The sequence below is a fragment of the Phyllobates terribilis genome, unplaced genomic scaffold, assembly GCF_046119375.1.
Source record: "Phyllobates terribilis strain yellow unplaced genomic scaffold, ASM4611937v1 Scaffold_5__5_contigs__length_657084704, whole genome shotgun sequence".
Taxonomy (NCBI): domain Eukaryota; kingdom Metazoa; phylum Chordata; class Amphibia; order Anura; family Dendrobatidae; genus Phyllobates; species Phyllobates terribilis.
Window position 1 is genome coordinate 469,319,814 of NW_027362765.1, and position 26,979 is coordinate 469,346,792.

The 26,979-nt window shown below is 40.1% G+C and overlaps 1 protein-coding gene across 32 annotated transcripts in view; it reads left to right on the plus strand.

Annotated features, from left to right (window-relative positions):
• Positions 1 to 26,979, plus strand: part of ANK3 (ankyrin 3) — a 762,832-nt gene that overhangs the window by 536,135 nt on the left and 199,718 nt on the right. For 23 of the 32 annotated variants that reach the window (XM_073685429.1, XM_073685434.1, XM_073685432.1 and 20 more), the window contains 7 exons: positions 205 to 309; positions 1,238 to 1,336; positions 2,254 to 2,352; positions 15,193 to 15,291; positions 17,287 to 17,472; positions 19,494 to 19,517; positions 23,920 to 24,018. In XM_073685429.1, coding sequence (XP_073541530.1) covers positions 205 to 309; positions 1,238 to 1,336; positions 2,254 to 2,352; positions 15,193 to 15,291; positions 17,287 to 17,472; positions 19,494 to 19,517; positions 23,920 to 24,018 — 711 coding nt within the window. The remainder of the gene's footprint in view (positions 1 to 204; positions 310 to 1,237; positions 1,337 to 2,253; positions 2,353 to 15,192; positions 15,292 to 17,286; positions 17,473 to 19,493; positions 19,518 to 23,919; positions 24,019 to 26,979) is intronic. The other 9 variants (XM_073685448.1, XM_073685426.1, XM_073685437.1 and 6 more) reach the window with 1 other exon arrangement.

Here is a 26,979-nt window from a genome sequence, read left to right on the forward strand (position 1 = left end):
ATGTGGTCCTCATCAGAGAGGCAGACGTGTGCGGACCCTCACTGTTCAGCTACTGAACTTTAAATCCACCATTTCCAATGACTGATACCTTTATTTTTGTTTAAGACTTTTATTGTCACTTTTTTTATGTTCTGTAATGTGTTTATTTTTTAAAGTAAAAACTGATAGTAATTGTCGCTTTCTCTATTTTTTTTTGTCTTGCAGCAGACAGATACAAGTGCAAGTTACCTGAGAGCTGCCAGAGCCGGGAACTTAGAAAAGGCTCTCGACTATTTAAAAAATGGTGTGGATATCAATGTCTGCAATCAGGTAAACACGTTAATTAAAAAAAATAATACAAATTAAAAAAAATGAATATTATCGTTTATGTGTTACAGGTTACAGCACTAGTTATTGGTTGTATTAGGCTTTGTGCACACAGCGTCTTTCTCAAGTCTTCCGAAGCTAAGCCACTTGCCGGCAAATAAGCCGCTGTTCTTGTGGCGGCTCCCCTGCTGGCGTCTTGTCTGCTTTGCTGTGAAGTATAGAGAGCGGGGGGGCTTCCGAGCTCGGAAGCCATTCAAAAAATAAGAATGTCACTTCTTTTAACCCTGTCAGGGTTTCCTAAAACTGGAGCGGTTAAAAGACGTGACATAAGACCCAAGATATGAACAACAATATGTTTATTTTACGGAGCGCTTTTCAGGAGAATTCCAGGCTGAATCCTTCCGAAAAAGACACTATGTGCACATACCCTGAAAAATCAGCACTCGATTAAAGTGTGGATCTCTAAGATTGGCCCTCCATCAATTTAAAAAACAGATACTGTGATCTATAGATCATGTGTTTCCCTTCATTGATCGGTGATCTTACTTATTTGACATTTCAGGGGCAATCTCTATGCCCCTGAAATGCAAAACCCTTCATATCGGAACGTGGCGCTGTCTAAGCTAATCAACCACTAGTAGTATTATGTTCTGACATGTCTATATTATAGATGACTTACAGCTTCTAGTTTAGGAAACAGAGTAAATAAATCTTTAAATGTTTGGATGTGAAGGGATGAGGAGATATAGGAGCGGGCCAAGTCTCAGAGGCCGAGGGACAAGAGGAGTTGTAATACTGTAGATGGGAGCCATTGACCATGTTGAAGGTTGCTGAAAGGTCTAGGGCGAAGAAGAGTAAAGAGTATACATATGTTCATAGATTTTCATTTTGATGACCATGTTTACTAATACTGTGTATTTCTCATTATCAGAATGGGTTGAACGCTCTCCATCTTGCATCTAAAGAAGGGCATGTAGAAATAGTCACAGAACTCATCCAACGAGGTGTTGATGTGGATGCGGCAACCAAGGTTTGTGCCTTATATCCAGATTCATTTCATCCGTTGACCACGTTTCACAAGTCCACCTGACAAAGCATTATGTTTCACATCTCCGCCGTAATTATTGCAGCACAAGGTCCCCTCTACTCATCACTCACTTGAAGCTGAATGCCACTTCTTATTAGTATTGCAATGAGGTTTAAGGGGCAATCTGAAATAATGGTGAAATGTTTCTTCACTGTGGCAAGATCTCAAGAGGCTGATCAATATTTCAATATATCTCCTTCTCCTAAATGTACTTTCTTGAAGTTCTTGATGAACTACATTTTGATAATATAATTAATTAGCTCTATAAATTGATAAATGCTTCTTCCCGACAAAATGTATTTTAGATACCACATTCTTCGTATATACATTGGTCTTCATGTGATACAGGAGCCCTTGAGACTCCTAAGGAACTAAGGCCCAGTTGTGATTATATCCATTGTATCCTGTCCTTCATTGACATTGTACACTGGGATCTTCTCTTGATCCATAGGGTGCTCCAGTACCAGGATGGGTATGCATTATATATTTATTCCAAATGTCAGGGAATAATAATGCCCATTTTGTTTGCAATCACTGCCTTCTTTTTGTTAATTTCTAAGTTTTCCATTTCTTCTTGAATAACTTTTATTTTTGTTTTATTAAACTCAGTCTATCAGTAAGTTATCACCTAACCTGTGGATAGATGATTATTAATCTTTATGTCCCAATATAGAACAGATTTCCTTTCATCAGAACCATAGACCTAATAATATTAGTAAGGGATAGGATTATGTATTTTTTAAACCACACAACTCCATTGAAGCGGCGAAACTGTTGTTTTATTCTGACACTTATGCCTTAAAACATAATGTAGACGAAAATAATATAATAGTCATATTTTTATTATTTTTTTTTTACAGAAAGGAAATACAGCTCTTCACATAGCATCATTGGCTGGACAGACAGAAGTCGTAAGAGTTTTGGTATCAAATGGCGCAAACGTCAATGCACAGTCGCAGGTAGGATGTCAGATGCCAGTAATGTGTGTATTATACACTTACTTTTTCAGCTTGAAATATATAATTATACATATGTTCTATTGGGATTTTAGCGTCTATATTTAAAAACTTAGATCCTTGCGGATGATATAGGTATTTTGTTTGAAGTGGTTTCCTTTGAATAGAGGAGTCCCCATGGCGGAGATAAAACCGAAACCTACATTATGGTGCTGAATAGTGTTGAGCCACCCCCGTAGTGTTCGGGTTCGGTTCGTCAAACACCGGGATGTTCGAGGAACTGTTCGTCGAACTGTTCGTCGAACACCTTAGAACACCGTCGAACACCGTTAAAACCAATGGCAGGCAAACAAAAACACATAGAAACACATAGAAAACACCTTCAAAGGTGTCCAAAAGCTGACAAACTGCTCAGAAGACGCTTTCTTTAAAAAAGCCGGCCGGCAATTCAGCAGCGGCATACACCGGTACCCGACAATTTAGACAAAAAGGAATAGAGCCTCACACATAGATTAGATAGATAGAAACATGTCAGTCACATATATATGAAGTACAGTGACAGTGTTGCTTACTGTACTTGTCATTTAGTGTAAAGGATTTATTAAAAAATATAATAGTGTGTTCATGCACTGTCTCTTTAAAAAAGCCGGCCGGCAATTCAGCAGCGGTATCCGACAATTTATAACAGACAGAATAGAGCTTCACACATAGATTAGATAGATAGAAACATGTCAGTCACATATATATGAAGTACAGTGACAATGTTGCTTACTGTACTTGTCATTTAGTGTAAAGGATTTATTAAAAAAAGTAATAGTGTTTTCATGCACCGTCTCTTTAAAAAAGCCGGCCGGCAATTCAGCATCTGTACCCGACAATTTATAACAGACAGAATAGAGCTTCACACATAGATTAGATAGATAGAAACATGTCAGTCACATATATATGAACACAATAAAGAATTGTGTGTTTATTTCAATTAAAGGACTTTATTCTGGGTGTTGTGTTTTTTTTAAATACTTTACTAGAAATTCATGGCGGTCATGTCTAATACTGGCGTGACCCCATGAATTTTGGGCTTGGGGCCAGCTGATAATGCCAAGCTGGCCCTAACCCCTTTATTACCCAGTGAGCCACCGCAATAAATTAATAAATAATTAAAAAAAAAATACGTGGGGCTTCGCCCTATTTTTGTGTCCAGCCAGGTACAACTAGGCAGCTGGGGGCTGGAATCTGCAGCGCAGGGAGGCCCAAGCTTTCTGGGCCCCCCCCGCTGCAAATTGCAGTCCGCAGCCACCCCGGAAAATGGCGCGTTCATAGAAGCGCCATCTTCTGGCGCTGTACCCAACTCATCCAGGGCCCTGGTGCGGTGGCTCACTGGGTAATAAAGGGGTTAGGGCCAGCTTGGTATTATCAGCTGGCCCCAAGCCCAAAATTCATGGGGTCACGCCAGTATTAGACATGACCGCCATGAATTTCTAGTAAAGTATTTAAAAAAAACACAACACCCAGAATAAAGTCCTTTAATTGAAATAAACACACAATTCTTTATTGTTCTAAATTATTGGACATGAACTCGTCTCATCTTTATGCCGTCACAGCCAGACACTGCAGAGCGCAAGCAAGCCTGCGCTTCTCAGTGTCTGCGGGATGACAGGCTGGATGGCGGCGTTCTGCTGCGGTCCAGCCTGTCATCTCGATGTAGCAGAGCTGAAGCTGTCGTGGGAACCATGGAAAGGTAAGGATGAGGTTGCTTTATTATTTTATTTTTATTACAGGAGATCGTTGGCTTCAGCTGGAATGGGCGTGATGGTAAGTATGGTTTAATTTAGAACAATAAAGAATTGTGTCTTTATTTCAATTAAAGGACTTTATTCTGGGTGTTTGTGTTTTTTTTAACTTTGACTATGGGGTTAGTAATGGGGGTGTCTTATAGACGCCTCTCCATTACTAACCTGGGCTTGATGTCAGCTGGCATTATAAGCTGACATCAACCCCAGCCCTATTACCCCCTGCCACCGCACCAGGGCAGCGTGGAAGAGCGAGGCTAAGTGCCAGAATTGGCGCATCCTAAGAATGCGCCATTTCTGGGGCGGCTGACGGCTGGTTTTTCTAGCCTGGGAGGGGGCCAATATTCATGGCTCCCTTCCTGGGCTATTAATATCAGCCCCCAGCTGTCTGCCTAGCCTTTGCTAGCTATTAAATTAGGGGGGACCCCACGTCATTTTTTTTGGGGGGTCCCCCATTTTAATAGCTAGTAAAGGCTATGTATTCAGCTGGGGGCTGATATTAGTAGCCTGGGAAGCTCCGTGGGTATTACCCCCTTCCCAGGCTTCAAACATCTGCCCCAGCTGTCTGCTTAACCTCCGCTAGAGACTAAAATTAAGGGGAACCCCACGCCAATTTTTTTAATAATAAATCCTTTATTTTAATACTAAATGACAAGTACAGTAACCAACACTGTCACTGTACTTCATATATATGTGACTGACATGTTTCTATCTATCTAATCTATGTGTGAAGCTCTATTCTGTCTGTTATAAATTGTCGGGTACAGATGCTGAATTGCCGGCCGGCTTTCTTAAAGAGACGGTGCATGAAAACACTATTATTTTTTTTACTAAATCCTTTACACTAAATGACAAGTACAGTAAGCAACACTGTCACTGTACTTCATATATATGTGACTGACATGTTTCTATCTATCTAATCTATGTGTGATTCTCTATTCCTTCTATTCTAAATTGTTGGGTACAGATGCTGAATTGCCGGCCGGCTTTTTTAAAGAGACGGTGCATGAAAACACTATTATTTTTTTTGATAAATCCTTTACACTAAATGACAAGTACAGTAATCAACACTGTCACTGTACTTCATATATATGTGACTGACATGTTTCTATCTATCTAATCTATGTGTGATTCTCTATTCCTTCTATTCTAAATTGTCGGGTACCGCTGCTGAATTGCCGGCCGGCTTTTTTAAAGAGACGGTGCATGAAAACACTATTATTTTTTTTGATAAATCCTTTACGCTTAATGACAAGTACAGTAAGCAGCACTTTCACTGTACTTCGTATATATGTGGCTGACATGTTTATATCTATCTAATCTATGTGTGAAGCTCTATTCTTTCGGTTCTAAATTGTCGGGTACCGGTGTATGCCGCTGCTGAATTGCCGGCTTTTCATGTTTCACTGTGAGCACTGTTCCCATCGATTTGGGCAATCACTGTAATGCCACAACCACCATGGCTGTGGCATTACAGTGAGTGGCAGACAATCCCTGCATGATTGGTGCTCTAAATAGCGCCAGACATGCAGGACACGCTTTTGGTGCACGAACAGTTATCGAACATAACCTCGAACAGCCGAATTTTTTGCAAATCGTTCGGGTTCGTCGAACAACTCGAACACCGCCCAAAACAGCTCGAATTTGAGATTGGCGAACAGTTCTAGTCGGACACCGCTCATCTCTAGTGCTGAATTTTGGCATCTAAGATTTTTCCTTCTGTTGATCTCTTGGCATGATCCTGGTGGCTGCTATGTAGAGTCCTACACAAGTTTTTGCACCCTCAATTGGATGAGACCAACTAGGCCTCAGCTTCTTCTTTCTAAGACCCCCATAGCAGCTACACAGTCTGCCTTTATCTTGATTGTATGGAGGGTGGGCGGAGGTATCTTATGTTTTAGAGTGGTTATATACTACAATAATTTAGCCAAGTCTTTTGAATATTTTGCATGAGGTAGATTTACATGTTTAAGTTTGAAAAATTAGTTCTGTATCCATTTGTATAACTCTTCTGCCAGAGGACGACTGCGTGACACTGGCAAGAATGGGACCACAGACTCGTCAAAGAAAATGAAATACAATTGGACTCTCTAAGGGAAGGTTTAGACAACCGTATTTTTGGTCTGAGTGTAATCTGACAAAACATTGGATCACTCTTGGACTAATGTTAGTCTATGGGACCGTGCACATGTCCCATTTTTTTCCTCAGACAGAGACTGTCCAAGGAAAAAATTGCTGCTTGCCCTAGTTAGACTTGATATTCGGATCGCACTCGGCCATGCAAGTCAAGTAAGTCTGTGGAAACATTGGACTGCACTCGGATGACATCTGAGTTCAGTTGGATTTCCACCGACTGACCCGATGGAGACATTTTTTTCTCCATCTTCTCTTCATCCGAGAAAATTGGATCACACTCTGATCACACTCAGATCAATCTAATCAGAGTTTTATCATATTGTAATTTGCATAATTGACCAATTTCTCTCAGATGAGAGAATACACGTGTGACCCTAGCCTTCCAATACAATGTGTATTTAATACAACCAAAGTGCTAAAAATACCTTCTGTTATAGTACACTTGTCGCAAACAGATTTACTTTGGAAATCTGTCAAGTCTCAGTTTTAGATTTTCTGTCAAAATAATTTCATACATTAAGAGATTTTATCAAATGCTAAAATCCTTGGGTAATCTAGGAAAAGTTTTATTTATTACTCATCGCTGAAAATAATATCCATAAGATAAATGTCAGAAATCTATCATAAGTTTCCAGAAAAAAAATCTTATTATATGAGCAGTGGAATAAAAGAGGAGCTGGCGCAGTGTGGGAGATGCCAACCTCCATTGTGTGGGCTACATCAATATTCAGTCATATAAGAAGACACAAGTCCTGGTACTCCTCGGCTTAGCTATTAGGTCTAGTACTTGGCTATTAGCAAAATAGCTTTATATAGAACATGGACAACCAAACCAAGAACAGGGCAAATAAATCAAAAATTTGCAGCTTTCGGGAACTCAAAAATGTGCATACCTTAGGACACCATCCATAGCAATGTATAGCATGTCCATCGAGTGCAGCCCACGGATCCAGTAACGGGCTGTGCTTGCATGGCACATCTGTATACCACTCAGGTAGGACTACGTAATCACCCTTCTCCCCTAATCTACCTCTACCTTTCTGTGTTGACCCTGTTTATTGCCTTCTAAAGCGCCATCTTAAGATACCTACTAGGTTCCCCCACTGACTGATGCCCCACCCAAATACAAAGGCCCTGCATACATCCTAGTCATGTGGCCCTCCCCTCTAGCCTTTTTGGGTCGCAGTATGGGCCCAACTTGGAACATACAGGTACTCTCTTCTAAAAATTGAGATGGGCCGCAATGGATTTGTTTTGTTTTGTTTTTTTTTATTAAATAGTGTTGGCTTTTTCTATTTTTTTTCAATAATAGACACATGAACATTTTTTTTTAAAAATCTGTAGTGTTCAACTTAGAGGAGATAAAAGTAACTAGCGTCCTGTGCAGTCCTGTGCCAAAATTAATCATAAGGAATAGTGATGCACAAACGTGCTCGGATAAGGAGCTATTCGAGCATGCTCGTTTGCTAAAAGAGTATCTTCGGCGTGCTCGAAAACTATGTTCGAGTCGCTGCAGCTGCATGTCTCGCGGCTGTTAGACAGCTGCAACACATGCGGGGGTTTCCTATTTGTTAGGCAATCCCCGCATATGTTGCAGCTGTCTAACAGCCACGAGACATGAAGCCTCTGCGACTCAAACATAGATTTTGAGCACGCCGAAGATACTCTGATAGCACACGAGCGTGCTCAGATAACCCCATATCCGAGCACGTTCCGGCATCACTAATAAGGAAGGACCCCTATACGTTATATTGGGTCCGTCTGCTTTTTGTTCATTGTTCGTTTATTTTTAAAACGGAATAAATATTTCTGCATGCAGAACTTTTTTTTTAAAGTTCTAAACTTAAACAACAAAAGACAAATATGTCTGATGTATATATCAAAGGGGACCGTCTGCTTCTGTTAGAAACATGAATGCACAGGACGCTAATTCAGTTAATCTGTTCCGTTTATCAGTTCTGTTTTTCTGTTCCGTTTGTCCCATTTGTTCTAAACAGAACAGAGAGACAGAAAAATTATATGAACATTTGAAGAGAGATTTTCCAAAGGGTTCACTTACGTTTTCCAGTAACAGTTCCTAAAAAATTAGGGCCCTCTGTGCACAGTATGTTGCATAAAAACTTTTTTTCAATATACAGTAACGTTGTAATTACTTTATATTACTTGTATTTTCTATTTTATAATTATTTTCTGCTTGACATTAATAGAAGGTCACCCCCGCCAGATCTTATGATTGGCACATTGTAAAGTATTGTCATGTCCTAGTGATGTGCCATGACTTTTTGAGAGGAGAGTATCCTTAGAGCAATTTCTGCCCAGACGACTTTCGAGCCGGTACTCTTGTGTCCTCAGTACAGTCGTGCAAACTGCATTGTTACATGGTCTGAATAGATAATGAGAGTGAGAGTACAGTCAGCTACATTTCCGCCTTTCCTAGTGTAAGCAGAGAACAGACAGAAAAATAATTTCGTTGGATGCAGAAATGTAATAAATTGCAAAATACTAAAACCAGCCGAGGTGCTATACGTATCAGCTACTAAAATCACCCCTTGATCGGCAGTGCTAAGACTCCCACACTGCAGAGACCTTTATGACCTCCAACTCATCTATGGTGGCTTCCCTTTTCAGATCTTTGTTCAGCTGTTTGAGGAAGCTGGTATAATGTGAGGATGACAGCTGCAACTCGCAAAGTCATTCAGTAGATTAATAGCTTATTTTACTGGCCCTTGAAGTGCAAATGAAAAAAGGTCGGGATTATCTTATTTTCAAGATTTGGGAGGTAGCGGCTGTCTACTTCTGGGCATCTTATTGGCATTTTCTACCAATTGGATACACTAGTTCAGTTTTGGCTTTTAACAATCCCCAAATCAAAAGGTAACTATTAAAGGGAATCTGTCAGCAGGTTTTTGCTACCTCATCTGAGAGCAGCATAATGTAATAAAAGAAACCCCGATTCCAACGATGTATCACTTATTTAACTAGCTGCAGCAGTTGTGAGACAATCAGAGTTCTTAGATGTACCATCCAGCAGAGCTGAGAAAGCTAACCCCGCCCACACCACAGGGCTCTGTGTACATTGTTTATTGACAGTGAGCAGCTTATCACAGGAGGGGGCGTGGTTGGACCACTTGGCAGGGGCAGCTATTTCCAGCCATAATAATGTCCTAGTCATAAAACCTTCATTGTAAATAAAAAACAGCCTGATTGTTGAATTCAGTGTTTTAACTCCTACCTCATGCTGTCCTCAGATTACATGGCAAAAACGTGCTGCCAGATTTTCTTTAATGGGCAACTGTTCCTTTTAAAGGGATCCAATTCAGCTCACATCTTGCTGGGTGCTCTGTAGAATGGCAAGAGGATCTTTATCTTCCGCTGGGGTTGACTTAGGTAACACTAAGCAAGGCTTAGTGCAGACGAGATATTGGGATAAAATAACTTAACAGGTTTATTTTAGGAGTCTAAACAATGATTGGTCAAGTTGAAGGAATGGAAACACAGAAAAGGAAAAGTGCAACAAATTACTGTACATATTGTAGTGCAAAATAGGTACAGGTAAAGTATAATTGTATGTTTAAGAATTAGGACTATGTACCAGGCCTGGTTTGGGTAACTATATATTTATATAGTCCAGCCTTGTGTAGTAAAGCTAAAAAGGAGGAAGAGGAAAAGCTTTCATAGGGAAACACTATAAAAATTCAAGTAGGAAGGGGGGATGGGAGTTATCCACCCAACCCATAGGTATTGTGCTCACCTGTTGGTGTGTAGAGGATACAACACCTGAAGAGGTTAAGTAAAGCTCCTGGTACTAGTGTATGTTATTGTCTGCAGCGCTGACATCATGTCGACAGCACTGCAGCCAATAACTGAGTTCAGCATCTCTGCCCGATCAGTTGTTGGCTGCAGTACCGTCGATGTAACGTCAGCACTGCAAACAGTAATGGACATCGGGAGCAGCGACGGAGACTTGGATCTGGACCGGGGAAGGGTGAAGTAAACTACTTAAACTGCAATTAATGAACAGGGATTTCCAAATCCACAAAACCGGTTTAATATGATTATACACTCCAGCATTGCAAGTGGCAGCTAGCATACACTACACCCCATAGCCAACATCAGAGAATACAGATTTTCATCAGACTACAGACTATATAAAAACTTCAATGCTAAATAATGTTTTAAAGGGGCAGTCCACTGTGTAAAAAGTGTCTTCCATAAAATAAAGTGAGTACAGGGTGTCTCTCTGCTGCGATCCCCAGCAGCAGAATCTGTCAGTAAGCGATTTGTTCATCCGCAGCACAACAGGGGAAATTCAAAGAAATGTTCTAGCCTGGAATTCTATAATGGAATAATAATAAAACAATATTACTTATCTGTTAATTCCCCAGCTGTTCCAGGGCTGCCAGTCTGGTCATGACCACCCATCTTTGTATACACTATTCACACCCATATGACCATTTCAGCCAATCACTGGCCTCAGCAGTCTCCTGGCACATTGATAAAGTGGTTGTCCAGGACTTACACATTGATATTGGTGGGGTTCCGAAACCCAACAGCCCCACTATCACCTGATATCTGTTTTGGCGGTGGCCGGATGTAAGCAATGAATGGAGCAGTATACCACAGCTCTGTACGTTATTTATTGGCTGCTGTCAATCTCCCCTGCAAGTGAATGGGAGATAAGCCGCAGCCATCGGCAGCGGCCGTTAAGTAATGTACAGAGCTGCGGTGTTACACTGACTTGAGGCAGATTGGGGTGCAGTCCGGCCTTAGGCTACAAGTCCTCAATTACTCTATGTGACTGCAGACTTGTGAATCCTCACATCACGGGCCCTGTGCACTGTGTGGATTCTTCAGTCTCAGCACCGGGATCAAGCGGTCATGTGAAAGTATTTGATTTGTGTCTTATGGCCACATTCCGACTAGACATGTCCAGCACGTCTAGTTAGCACGTGACTGCATTAATGCTAATCGCATAATCGCATACTTGTGGTCACACGCATGCCGCTCCTAGTGCCGGCCCCCAGATTCTTCACAGTGCACACGATTTAAGGATTCACAAGTCTGCAGTCACATAGAATGACTGACGACTTGTAGTGTAAGGCAAGGCAGCCCATTTAAGCATTGTATAGCTTCCATTAAAATCAATAAGGTGTTAGGCGATACACAGACATGAAAGGTCATCTAGATCATGGGGGAATGAGGGGAGAAATTTTATGGAATGCTTCCTTTTTCTCTTATGTTGCGATCCCCTCCTTTTTTAGATCTATTGGAGATCGGATCTCCTAAATAGGATGTGTAAGGGGCCCTATTCAGATTATTTTGTTTGTCAATTATGGTGTGTTAATGGTTATTAATTAATAATGTCTGTCCCATATCAAAAGCTGTAAAAAACAGTCTAAGATGATTTTTGGCTTGCATCTCGACAACGTCTGCCCATTTAGAGCCAATGGGAGGTAATGGCTTCATGAAACACATTCCTGGCTAATCTCTCCATTGTAACCTTACATCAGGGTCCGTACAGGAACTTTCCACACTATTCCCCTGATTATCTAATTTTACTCTCAGAAGCAAACACCAAGTGCAGAACATCAGGAACATATCCATGCCACTTAGAAAAGATTAGACTGTCCCCTAGGCTCCGGCTGTAATTTCAAGTATGGTATCACATAGAATAACAATGCAGGTAGAAATACTTTTGATGTACAGTACTGTGCAAAAGTTTTAGGCAAGTGTGAAAAAATGCTGCAAAGTGAGAATGCTTTAAAATAGATGTGTTAATAGAACTTTGCATTTTGATTCAGAAAAATCTGAATGAAATCAATATTTGGCGTGACCGTCCTTTGCTTTCAAAACAGCATCAAAGCATCAATTCTTCTAACTACACTTGCACATAGTTTTTGAAGGAACTCAGCAGGAAGGTTGCTTCAAATTAGGAACTAACCAAAGATGTGGTGCACAGATCTCTTCATGTAATCCCAGACAGATGATGTGGAGATCAGGGCTCTATGTGGGCCATATCATCACTCTCAGGACTTCTTGTTCCTCTTTACGCTGAAGATTGTTCTTGTCATTAGCTGTATGTTTGGGCTTGTTGTCCTGCTGCAGAATAAATTTAGAGCCTCCTTGATGGTATTACATAATGGATAAGTATCTGCCTGTATATTTTCCCCAACTTCATTTGCTGAAAAACAGCCTCAAACTTGCAGGGACCCTCCACCATGCTTCACTGTTGCTTACAGATGATCATTATTGTACCGCTCCCCAGCCTTGCTTTAAGCAAACTGCCTTCTGTTACAGTCAAATAATTCACTTTTTGACTCATCGGTCCAAAGCACGTGCTGCCATTTTATTCACCCCAGTTCCTTTGTTTTTATGCATAGTTGAGTCACTTGGCCTTTTTTCCACGTCGAAGGTATGGTTTTTGGCCTTAACACTTTCAAGAAGACTATTTCTGGCCAAAGTTCTCTGAACAATAGGTGGGTGTAGCTGGGTCCAATTGGTTGATTTCAATTCTGAGCTGATGGCACGGCTTGCAACTTCCGATTTACGATTTCGAAGGGAAGTTAGCATGATGTGTCTTTTACCTGCAGCACTAAGTTTCCTTGGCCAACACTACATCTACGGTCCTCAACATTGCCCATTTTTGGTGTTTCTTCAAAGGAGTTTGAACAGCACAACTTGATTTCCCAGCCTGCTTTGAAATCTTTGCCTGGGAGAGACCTGGCTGATTAAGTATAACTACCTTGTATCTTATTGCTGTGCTCAGTCTTGACATGGTGTATGATGTTTGACATGAAGCTGCTACAAAAGTGAGGTTGTGGAAGACAGCGTTAGGCTATCCTTCACCCAGTTCTAAGCTTCCTACACAGCTGTTTCTGTTTCAGTTAATGACTGTGTATACCTGTTTGGTATAATTGTTTACTCATACACATGACTAATATCCTGTGCAAGTGTACCTAGAAGACAAAATAGTAGCGCTCCATGGTGAAGTCCTGGTGGTGAGAAACAGAGAAGACTAGATGGAATCTGCTCACCTGGTGGAATTGTGCAGGTCAAGTGATGAGAGTAGTAGTGAAGCCGATAAAACTGCTCATTAAAATAATAGCAAATCAAAAAGTGAGAAAAAAAAACGTTGTGGATGTGAAGGTGGAGGGATGCAATGAACGTTTATTAAAAGACAGCAACGCGTTTCAAAATCAAACTGATTTCTTTTTCAGGCAATCATGTATGAGGAAGAAATCAGATACATTTTGAAACCTGCTGCTGTCTCTTAATTGATGTTCGTTGCTTCCCAGCACCTTGTCATCCTTGACTTCATTGCAACAGATTTTTTTTCCTCATTTTTTGCATCGCAAGTATACCTAGAAGAATTGATGTTATAATGCTGTTTTGAAGGCAATGGGTTTTTACGATGAGCTTTTGGTGTTGCAATTTTCTGCACCCATAAAGTAAAATAGGTTACTTTAATTTTTTTTAAAAATATGCAGCTTAAAAAAACTCACCAAAACTCATCATGGGAACATAACCTTTAAGGGGTTGTCCACTACTAGAACAACCCCTTCTAAATGTTTGACCCTGATAAAATAAAAAAGCTTATACTCACCTCTCCGGGACAGTGACGCCAACGCCGATTGGGTGCAGGGCTTACATGTCACACAACCGCACAAGAACCCCTGGACTGCGAGTGCCGACACTGATGGAACGGCGCCGGCATGGGAGGTAAGTATAGGCTTTTTTATTTTATCGGGGCTAAACATTTAGATCAAGAAGGGGTTGTCCTAATAGTGGACAACCCCTTTAACGTGCAGCCATAGTGACCATACATGAATCAAAAGATAATGACAGTTGTATAAGTGTTTTAGATGGTTGCATTAACAGAGTTCATGAAAGTCAACCCCTAACTGGACGTCGGTAACTGCCCTACCAATTTATTGTTACACAAGAGGGTTTTCTATGTTCTTAGCTAAAGTAATTTTTCCATCCTGATAATTATTTAAGACAGGATTATCAAAGCTGGTATGGTCCCTACAAGAGATCAAAGTATCTTTAACCAATAGCAAGAACAAACTAAAGCTTAGAGTGTTTCAGCCCATCGAGTGCATCAGGACTTGCATGCTATTAGTCACAAGTAAATCACTGAAAATGTCATCAAAATGACTTCAGGTTACTAAAAAAGGTTATTCAAGGGCAGGATAAAAAAAAAACATTTCCCAGTAGGATGCAGACAAGCTTCAATGCTATATAAATTGGAGCTAGATTGGTCAAGGTAAAAGGAAATGTCCTTGGAAAATATCAAGTTTTATGGCAAAAGGGGATGAAGAAATTGTCACATCGAAATTAAATATAAGTACAATAATATAATAATTAATTATGAATTATTAAAGTAATTTAAATGTATATTATTATTATTATTTTTGTATTAAGTCTATCATATGACAACTTGTATTTGAAACATTGGATAACAGTTTTCATCAAGGTTTCTAAATTCCTGTAAAGTCTGTAATTTTTTTTAGATGCTGGTGGTTCTTGAGCGGAGATAAATTCAGATTTTCTTATATGTACATGAGGAATGCCCAACCACGTTTCTCTGGATCATGACCAGTAGGTCCCTAGAATACAACACGAGTAGAGATACTGTAGCACAATTATTTCAGTCTCAGGATGCTTGCCATGTTGGCGGACAAAGCAGTCAACTAATTCTTAACCAGGTAGAATACTTAAGCAGCCCCTACACAAAAATACTTAGAAGGATGAATATGTTCAGAAGTTTCCAATCATAAAAAGGATGGGAACCACTGGTCTTAGGGAATGCCTATGTTCAACAGAGGCTTCTGTATAATGGAGAAGCTAGAAGTATGCAAAATGTCCTATCAAATGCAAATGTATTTATTTTGTATTATAATTTTTTTTCTTTTAGAATGGATTCACTCCACTGTATATGGCAGCACAGGAAAACCACTTGGAAGTTGTGAAATTTTTGCTAGACAATGCAGCAAGTCAAAGTCTTGCTACAGAGGTAAGAGTTGCACTTGGGCAAATGGTTCCTGAACACTTAAGCTGCGTGCCCACTATGCGTTTTTCAAGCGTTTTTGCCGCAGAATATCCGCAGCGAAAACGCTTAAAAAACGCTTGGTAATACGTGCCCCATGGTCCCCAATGATAATCCGCATGTGCTGTGCACATGCTGCTGAAATTTCCGCTGCTGATTATCATTGCGGAAAAATCCGCAGCATGTCCATTAATTTTGCGGACACGCAGCGTAATTGCCGCCATTGACTTGCATTGAATCGCTTAATATCCGCATGACTACATGTGCACATGCGGATATTACGGTAAGCGATTCAATATGCGGATGGTACCCGGGTCTGGAGAGGAGGAGACTCTCATCCAGACCCGGGTACCATAGTACCTGTAAAAAAAAAAAAGAATTTAAAACAAAAAATAAAGATTATACTTACCTTCCGATGGCGCCCCGGTCTCCTCAGCGATGTGTCTGGTGTGTTTGGCGACTTGCGATGATCTAAAAGGACCTTCCATGACGTCATTTAGTCATGTGACAGGTCACGCGACCGCTGACTTTGGCGGTCATGTGACCTGTCACAAGACTAAATGACGTCATGAAAGATCCTTTCATACCACCGCGAGCAGTACAAGAGACCGGACGCAGGGGAGAAAAGATCAGGGGCTGTCAGAAGGTAAGTATAATCTTTTTTTTTTTTTTTACCATTCTTATTCTTTTTTTTAACTATTACTTGGTCACACAATATATGCCGGTTGCATGGATTTATATAGTGTGACCAAGTTGTCAAGCACTTTTCCAAATGATGCTAAAATCGCTTGGAAAAGCGCTTGATAACCTGCTGCAGAATTGCATGCAAAAACGCTTGACAAACGCTTCTACCTGGCAGGAAAAAAGCATGTAAAATCCGCATGCGTTTTTCCTGCCAGGGAGATGCGGAAAAAATATGCAGCATTTCTGCATCGTGGGCACTTAGCCTTATTTTTTATGTCTTGGTAATATGATGGTTCTGGGTCCCTGTGTCAATTGTCTACTACTAGAGATGAGCGAAGCCAAATGTAAAAGTTCTGGGTTTATATGAGACAGTTAGTGTCCAGTGCTAAACGCCGAACACTTTTCCCGGTAGCCAGATCCAAAGTTTGCGTCTACATTGTTTTCAATGGGGTTCAGGTTCTGATTGAAGTGCGGGTACAGTTCTGGTACCCGATCTGAACTTTGGACTAAAGTTTGGGTTGGGTACCAGAACCCGAACTTCCACAGGTCTGCTCATCCCTACTTCTACTACCATTGTACTGTTTTTGGACTGTTTTATACAATGTATATTACGGTCTGCCGTCCTTCCTCTAACTACAGCCCAGCTTTTCCCTCCCATAAAATGTTGTTACTATGAGCTGGGACAACACCTGAACAATTGGGTAAACTCAATGAAACCCCAGGAATGGCATGTTATTTATGACATTCCATATCCAGTGAAAGAATATTAGAAACAGGGTTATGAGACTGATTATACGGGTGTCTCTGAGGAAGTCAAAGAGTACAGCGATAGTCATATGATCTGTGGATAATAACCAAAACGTGAGCACTTTGGCTATAGTGAATAAACTAAAAAATTGTTATTTGCTACAATGATGAAAGTCTTGGAAAACACTTTTAATTAAGACTGGGGACAGGAAACTTTCTCCATGATTTCAGTTTCTTCCATAGGATTAGGTTATAGATCCCTTTCTAGCTATCTCTAACATCTTCACCACCAATTTCTATTTAGTTATCTCCTTCTGAAATAGTTGAAAAAGCTGAAATCATAGAATCACAGAATGTTAGAGTTGGAAGGGACCACCAGGGTCATCAATGCAGGATTCACTAAACCATCTCAGACAGATGTCTGTCCAGCCTCTGTTTGAAGACATCCATTGAAGGAGAACTCACCACCTCTCGTGGCCACCTGTTCCACTCATTGATCACCCTCACTGATAACCCCATTTGCCTTCTCAGGATGGCTTCACACCTCTGGCAGTTGCCCTTCAGCAAGGCCATGACCAAGTGGTTTCTCTTCTTCTTGAAAATGACACTAAAGGAAAAGTCCGCCTGCCAGCTCTACACATAGCTGCCCGGAAGGACGACACGAAAGCAGCAGCTCTTCTCTTGCAGAATGACCACAACGCTGATGTGGAATCCAAGGTTCGTCTGTTTTATGTTGATGTAATAGACACAATTTAATGCATGTTATAATGCAGTCAAATGTCTTACAGAAAAGCATCTCCCCAAGAAGCACTGCAAGCCCTTCCTTCTATTAATCTTATGTTTCCCTTGCTTGCACCCAACATCTAATTTTGTTTATTTAGTCATCCCTTTCTGAAAATTTATGGGCACAGTTTTAAGTTGCCACTTAAGTTTATTTCTTATTATCTACTTTTAATTTCTGCAGTGCATGTGCTAACACAGTCTGCTCGCAGGAATGTCTGTGCCGCTCAGATGCAAAAACTTTATTATAGGAGACTCCTACATAATTATAGAGCAGAAGCACAACGTAACCAGACATAGTCTCGCGGACACCGCTAACAACCGTGGGGCTATAGAGAACGTCAGCCGACAACAGCTCCTGGAACCTATAGGATTTGATGGCACATAGGCTAGCTTTAGTACTTTATACATCAGTAACCCTATAAAAATATAAGGTCATACATAAAAGTTATGGTACTTGTCATTGACATACTGGTTAGAGGACGCTCGGCCAACACCCAGACGTGCATCAGTGCATCTCCCCTAAGTTTCAATCACAAAGGAGTAGAGATTTATTTTCATAGGTTGTTTGCTGTTTTGGAGTTTATAAGGGGGGATTATGTCAGAGTTACTGTGTCTAGAAGGTTGGGTTATAAAAAGGGCAAAAAAAAATTCAGAGAATAGGTCATTGCAGGGTCTTACACACCTCTGCAGCATCAGAGTGAATAAACCAGTTTATTTGGAGATTTTGCAGTAATTTTTAGTCCCCGTATTGCACTGGTGTATATCCACCATATGGCAGCCTTACTAGACATTATATGGCATTGTTATTTTTTGCATTGTATAGTATCTTTTACTATACTGCAGTAATACCGTAGTTTTGACCTTTTACATGTAACCTTCTTTTTAGTTATTCTTCTTTCTTTATAAATGGGGGACCACCACATAATATTGTGCCTAGAGATCGCTACAGATCTTATAGGGAATTTGTCAGTAGAATATTGATATGTAATCTGAGGAAAGCATGCTGTAGGGGTTAAAATACTGGATTCAGCGATGTGTCCCTTTCTAGGCTGTGTGCTGTTGTTTCCACGTAATTAAGGTTTTATCGTCAGGAGATTATCACTGCCTGGACTACAGCTCAAGTGACTTTTAGACCGACCACGCCCCCTCCTCTGATAAGCAGCTCACTATCAATAGACAATGTACATAGAGAGCCTGGTGTGGGCGGGGGCATCTTTCTGAGCTCTGCAGCATTCTACATCTAAAAACTCTGATTGTGTCACAGCTGCTGCACCCAGCAAACTAAGTGACACATCGTTGGAATCAGGGTCTCTTTTCCTACATTATGCTGCTCTCAGATGAGGTAGTAAAAACCTGCTGACAGATTCCCTTTAATCTATCCCAAAGCTAATATACCATAGGTTTCTCACTACATTGACTAAATTTGAGCCAGCATGGTCATCAGACTGTCCCATTACCCCGAGAAAGAATCTAGATTTTAGATCTTTTAATGTAGACAACCTCTACACGAGCCGACTCCAAACCTAACATGTATGCAGTTTTGTGCTCAGGGGTCACCTTAGCTTTGTGCTGTAATGTGTTATCTTAAATGTCCCATTTTTTGCAAGCTCTTCTATTCATAGCTGGTAACCCAACCAGTAAATTTTGTTGTTTTTTTTTAAATATTGCCAAGCCTATAGGACATACTAAAATTGTGTATATTTCTTAGTAATCCAGTATAATGTCACCCCCTAATAATTTGTCGAGGGTCACATAACTTTTGTCTAACATGCACGATATGGCATGCAGAATTCCATGCTAACACTGATCTTTAAGATGTAACTCCCCTTCTGTACCTGCCTTGTGATCACCCCACATCCCATAATATGATCATTAGTCTGTGTCATCCATATCATCACTGGTGGACTAACCATTCATTCTTTTCCCCTTCTTTGCTTCCCAATGTGTAAACATAGGTGATGGTGAATAGGACAACCGAGGTATATATGTACACGCAGTCACTTTCTCATACCTTAGCACTGCTGCTGCTTTCTCCTTATCTTCTTTGTGTTGCCTCCTATGTAGTATTGATTTGCTTTAGACTATAAGGTAGCATGTGCAATAGGAGGCAATACTGTAAACGGGGCTGTCTGCACAGAGCAACAAATTATCAGCATGTCACATAGTGCTTGGGACGTCCTCGTTAATATTTTATTGGCTTAGTCCTGAGCTGCAGACAGTCCTGACACACTGCTTCCTAGACTGTTTTTCTAGTAGCCTTTTCTGCATGACACTTGCACTTACCTGGTGTCAGCAAACCAGCGATCTCTACCAGAATTTGGCAGATCCTCACTTATGGAGCCCTTTATCGGCTAGCATGGCTGAAATGTTTGCTACCTCTTTACAAATTGCATCTAGTTTATTAGAGACATTGTTTGAAGGATGAATTGAAGACTGATTGCATGTTATTAGTCTGCAAAGTCCAGATCCCATAGTATAAATGGTTGATTAGACAGTGATCTCGAGATCTAAGTAAAAGCTGAGCGGAGCCATAAGGAACTATGACAATATGCATTTAGTAATAAATTTTGATACTTTTTCTTATAAAAGGCAATGGCCTTAAACCTATGGGTCTCCATCTGTGGTTGCACTCCATGGTGGCTGCAAAGGTTGGAGATCATCAATGTAAGGAAACACTAAAAGAGAGCATATAGGGAGTATGATACATAGTCTGATATAATGCAGTTATCTGGTTTTGATCTTGGAGATGATGGGCCAATCATTGGATGAAATATATGCATAAATGTATGTATTCCATCCATATAGACAAACGCACCATATTATGGACATCATATAGTCATGGCCGAAAGTATTGTTTGAAATTGTTTCAAAAAATGAAGTATTTCTCCCAGAAAATTATTGCAATTACACATGTTTTGTTATACACATGTTTATTTCCTCTGTGTGTATTGGAAAAACACAAAAAAATGGAGAAAAAAAGGCAAATTGGACATAATTTCACGCAAAGCCCCCAAAATGGGATGGACAAAATTGTTGGCTCCCTTAACGTAATATTTGGTTGCACACCCTTTTAAATAAATAACTGCAATCAATCGCTTCCTATAACCATCAACAAGCTTCTTACACCTCTCAACTGGAATTTTGGAACACATTTCTTTTGTAGACTGGTCTAGGTCTTTAATTTTTGAAGGGCGTCTTCAACCAACAGCAGTTTTAAGATCTCTCCACAGGTGTTTAATGGGATTTAGATCCAAACTCATTGCTGGCCACTTCAGAACTCTCCAGTGCTTTGTTTCCATCCATTTCTTGGTGCTTCTTGAAGTATGTCTGGGGTCAATGTCCTGCTGGAAGATGCATGACCTAGGACGCAAACCCAGCTTTCTGACACTGGGCACTCCATTGCGACCCAAAACCCTTTGGTAATCTTAAGATTTCATGATGCCTTGCACACAGTCAAAGCACCCAGTACCAGAGACAGCAAAACAACCCCAAAACATCTTGGAACCTCCACCATATTTGACTGTAGGTACTGTGTTCTTTTCTTTGTAGACCTCATTCCGTTTTTGGTAAACAGTAGAATTATGTGCTTCACCAAAAAGCTGTATTTTGGTTTCATCTGTCTAGAAGACGCTTTCCCAAAAGGATTTTGACTTATTCACGTACATTTTGGCAAACTGCAGTCTAGCTTTTTTACATTTCTGTCAGCAGTGGGGTCCTCGTGGATCTCCTGCCATAGCGTTTCATTCCATTCAAATGTTGATGGATAGGTCGTGCTGACACTGATGCACAATGAGCCTGCAGGACAGCTTGAATTTCTTTAGAACTTCATTGGGGCTGCTTATCTACCATCCGGACTATTCTGCGTTGCAACCTTTCATCAGTTTTTCTCTGCCGTCCACATCCAGGGGGATTACACAATTCTATGGGTTAACTTCTTGATTATGCTGCACACTGTGGGCAAAGGAACATCAAGATCTCTGGAGATGGACTTGAGATTATTGATATTGTTCAACAATTTTGATTCTCAAGTCATCAAGACAGTTCTCTTCTCTTTCTGTTCTCCATGCTTAGTGTGGCACACACAGACTCACAAGGCAAAGATTGAGTCAACTTCTCCCCTTTTTATCTGGTTTCAAGTGTGATTTTCATATTGCCCAGCACCTGTTACTTGCCACAAGTGAGTTTGAACTAGCATCACATGCTTGAAACAAAGTTGGTTACCCACAATTTTGGAAAGGTAGCAACAATTTTGTCCTGCCCTTTTTTTGGGTTTTTGTGAAATTATGTATAATTTGCCTTTTTTTCTCTGTTTAGTTGTGTTGTTCCAATACACACAAAGGAATAAACATGCGTATAACAAAACATGTGTAATTGCAATAATCTTCTGAGAGATATACTTCATTTTCTGGAACAATTTCAAGGGTTCCAACACTTTCGACTATGACTGTATATGCTACAACGCTCGTTGAAGAACTTTCACATTCATGTTCCAGAATTCATAAGCCGCCCAACATTTTTTGCTAATAAAATGTAAATGTAAAGAAACTCGCAAATTTCAGATCACTGAAAACACAATTATCTATAAGTACTGTAATTGTTATTTTGCCACCAAAGGCATAAGATCCTGGGCCCTAAAGCAAAACAGTAAAGGGTTCCTGTTGCTACTTATGAACCCCCTATAACTACAGCCCTACGTACAAATAATTTTGTGCAAGGCATGTATTTCATTGTATAGTCAAATAATCTGCTGCTTTACTGATTGATGGAAAGATGTAGACAGTAATTTAGAATGGCAGAGAACCGCTTTCCTAATTTATACCACTGATATGATCATTTAAAGCAGACATTTAAAGGAGTTGTCCACTTTAAAAAAAATTTGTTCATAGGCATGCCCTGTTAATAAAAATTATATAAAAATAATGTACTGTATTTTTAAAATGAAAATATTAAAATCAGCCTTTTTTAACCCTTTGCTGCTCCAGAGCTGGCTATCCAAACTTGTTTTTGGTCACATGCAGTGATGTCACGGCTACAACACAGCCAATCACTGGGCTTAGTGATCTTGTGCTAAGGTAAATGGCAGGAAACCCCTGAGCCCAGTGATTGGCTGCGTCGTGATTGACTGCAGCAGCAGAAAGGTGTCACTGGAGAGGCAGGGGGTATGTGGGCCTGATTTTTTTTTAGTTTTTTATATTGTACACAGATGGATGAAAAAAAATTAATACCCCTTTAATTAAATTGGTACAGAAAGTCACACATATGATGTATTACATAAGAATAAAGAGACATAGTTACAGTTTATTAGCAATTCTTATTTCCTATATTAATTATTGGGATAAATAAAGGTTAAGAGATGTGAAATAAAAAGTTTAGAATTTTTGAATAGGGACCTATTACATACAAATAGTAAATCTGTCCTGGTCATGCAGTGTTGAACTGGGCTTCATTGGGCCAACAAGGGGAAACTGTTCTGAGCACCCACCCTCCATTCACACAGAGCATGTCCATGTCTACTTCTAGTCACATTGTGAACTTTGTTGTCAACTTTGTACAAAAATCTAATGGATTAGTTGTAAGTCAAAAACTTAGGGTACAGTCCCTAGTAGGAAGCATCTGATTGCCTCCAACACTAAAGATCCCCATACACATTAGAAGCATCGTTCGGCCAATCGTTCCGCTAACAGCCATCTCAGTCAGCTTTCCCATTTGCCCGAGAGCTCCTGTGTACTCCATCGGTTGGTATGTCAGCTGGCGGCTTATCTCCGGGTGAGAAATGCGATCCGCAGTCCGAAATTGGACATGACCGATTGACAGCTCCCCGATGATCAGTTGGCCAGTGCCCCCCTAAATATTAGATTGTTGCCAAACTCATCTATATTTCTGGGCTCAAACGACATTAGTCTAATGTGCATGGGGACTTTTTCTCCAAAAGAGAATTTTCTTCTGCTGGACCTTTAGGGTCCGAGCATGAGCCCATTAGAGAATCCTCTGATATGCTGGTGTCTGCTCCTGTGTGACCAGAACATGCAGAAAAATTATACCTATACTGAAATATTGCAGTGACTCACATTTACTATAGGTAACATTAAATGTACTTGCATTTACCTATAAAAAAATAAATTAAATATGTTATCTGTGGTGGGCTACAGAAGGATAACGGGTGATAAAACAGGCCGTGAGTAATGTCGACAGCTTAAACTGTTGAACTATGAGTCAAATGTAGCAGAAGCAAGAATATCGATCAGGTTACTGCTAATGTTTTGTCTGTGCCAATAGGTTTAGAATGTTATTGCCTTTGCTTTTGATATTGCTTATGTGAATTAACATTGTCATCCTTGACCAATCCATAAAATTTACATTGCTCTTGTTTGGTCTTTCCAGAGTGGCTTTACACCCCTCCACATAGCCGCACACTATGGGAACATTAATGTGGCAACCTTGCTCATAAGTCGGGGAGCAGCCGTGGACTTCACTGCCAGAGTAAGTCAACAATACAGGACAAAATTAATTGTAAAATTAAGTGTAAATTACTACAGTTTCATTATTCAGATCATTTATGAAACATAAGGTCAACCCATATCTAGTGCCGATTGACTCAGCAAACAGGTAAAGTCACCGGAAAAGAGTGATGTCACTGGATCTTGGTTGGGTCTAGAATGACTGAGGATGACAAAAAGATAATGTCACTGGGATAGTGTATGATGTCACTTGCTCTTGGTAAGATCCAGGAAGGTCTGATGATGACAAAAACTTGATGTCTCTGGGAAAGAGTATGATGTCATTGGATATTGGTTGGGTCTAGGAAGGACTAATGATGACAAAAATGTGATGTTACTAGCAGAGAGTGATGTCACTGGATCTTGGTTAGGTCTAAGAATGGCTCTTAATGAGAAAAATGTGATGTGACTGGGAAAGTGATGTCACTGGATCTTGGTTTGATCTAAGAAGGACTTGTGATAACACAAATGTGATGTCACTAGGAGAGAGTGATGTCATTGGATCTTCGTTAGATCTAAGAAGGACTCTTAATGAGAAAAACGTGATGTGACTGGGAAAGAGGGATGTCACTGAATCTTGGCTAGGTCTAAGAAGGACTGAAGATAACAAAAATGTTATGTCACTGGGAGAGAGTGATATCACTGTATCTTGGTTGTGTGTAGGAAGGACTGATGATGACAAATCGTGATGTGCCTGACAGAGAGTGATGTCACAAAATTTTGATTATGTCTAGCTAGTACTGATGATGACAAAAAAAAAGGTCATGATGTCTTTGGAAAAGAGTATGATGCTACTAGTTCTTGGGTAGGTCTAGGAAGGATTGATGATGCCAAAAGGTGATGTCATTGGGAGAGAGAATGATGTCACTGGCTCTTGGTAAGGTCAAGAAAGGACTGATGATGAGATGAAGGAGCATTAATAAAATACGGCTAATGTATGATTTATACTATGCGGCAATGCTAAAAGACATCATATCCAAACCAATAACAGCTAGAAGGAAGGAATAGGACAGGGCAAGTTTTGCCTCCATAGCTGTATGGATCATATATGGATTATGCAGAACAAGTCACTTGCATGACAGTTACAGCATGTGCTATGGAAAGAAAGCCAGGGGATTAGTGAAATAAAAGCACTGTGGTCGGCCTATGTGAAACATTATCGATCACCTGACTCGTGTTTGCTGTAATGCTATATAAGCATTATTAGTGATTGACATGTCACCTAAGTGTTTTACCTTAATGTATCCTTGCTGACTGATGAAAATGGAGATTTTGTTTTACTGCTAGAATACTCCGAAGATGCGAACTGTGTCTTATTTTTCAATTCCAAGCCATGTTTAATGTTGTTTTCAAGAATATGGCTTAAAAAATAATGAAATAGACAGTTAAAGGTTGTGGGGGAGTCATAAATGGGGTTGAAACTTATTGCCATATGCAATATTTGGGCATGCTGAACTTGGCACTTTAAATCAGAATGCCCTGAATTCATTTTTTTAAGAAAAGAAAAAATGCCAGCAGCTACAAAAATGAATAGATTAAAGCTTCACATTTATTGTAGTACGTAAAAATACAAAAATATTAAAAATATATACAAAAGATGAGACACCGGGTCAACGCGTTTTGAGATGACTATTTCTTAAGTCTTGACAAGGTTTAAATTAAGACTAAAATAGTCATCTCGAAATGCGTAGACCTGGTGTCTCATCTTTTGCATATATTTTTAATATTTTTGTATTTTTACGTACTACAATAAATGTGAACTGATGGGGAGCAAGAAGGTCTGAAACAGCTGTCAACAGATGGTTATCTATGCTTTGGCCAATATCAAGGCTATTTCATGAGTCGGACATTGACTTACATGGTAGATACCTATAGGTTGTACAAATAGGATACTTTTCTTTATTCTGGATGACAGATACTTACATTGTTTTAGACCCAAATTCCTTTTATTTCAGAGTAGGAGCAGTTATTATGTTGGATACATAGTGTATATTTGTTTAAAAAAATAAGTTGCTAATCACTGAGAAATGGCACTCGGCTTATGGCAATTACCTAATATTCAAGCATTTGCTTATTGAAGTTCTTAAAGGTTGTAAAAAAAAGATCTTTTCAAAGCAGCAATAAAATAACATTCATGTCACGGCAACACTGCAAAGTGTGGATCTAAGTTCCCAAACTCTGGGTCAGTTTGGGTGAGAAAAATCTACAATATGCAATAAGTAGAGCAGAAGTAATGCACCTAAAGGAAAATGTGCACCAATATTCCGCACTGCAGCTGATTTGTCTTTATTAAACATTCATGAATAGTGTATAGTTCAGAGAGTGTGTTGTGTAACTGCAAACGCAAAAAGACCTCTGGATCTATCTGTAATGCTTATATTACAACATTGCACATAATCACATTGACATGTATATTAATATGTTCCTAATTGCAAAAACTGTTATTGTCGCTCTTATTCATTCTTCTCTGGACTATTGCACCTCTCTACTTATTGGTCTCCACCTTACTAAACTCTCCCCTCTCCAATCTGTCTTGAATGCAGCAGCCAGGATCATATTCCTTTCCAACCACTACACCGATTCCTCTACTCTGTGCCAGTCATTGCACTGGTTGCCCATCCTCTATAGAATTCAATATAATTTATCACTGTCACCCACAAAGCTCTCCACAGTTCAGCACCACCCTACATCTCCTCACTAGTCTCATTCTACCACCCGACCTAATGCTAATGACCTAAGATTAACATCCTCAATAATCCGAACCTCCCACTCCCGTCTCCAAAATTTCTCACATGCTGCACTAATTCTCTGGAATGCACTACCCAGGACAAATTGATTAATTCTCAATACCCACAGTTTTAAGCATGGCCTAAAAACACATTTCTTTAGACTGGCCTATCACCTCACTTCTCTAACTACCGGTATCTCCGTTTTGCCCATACAA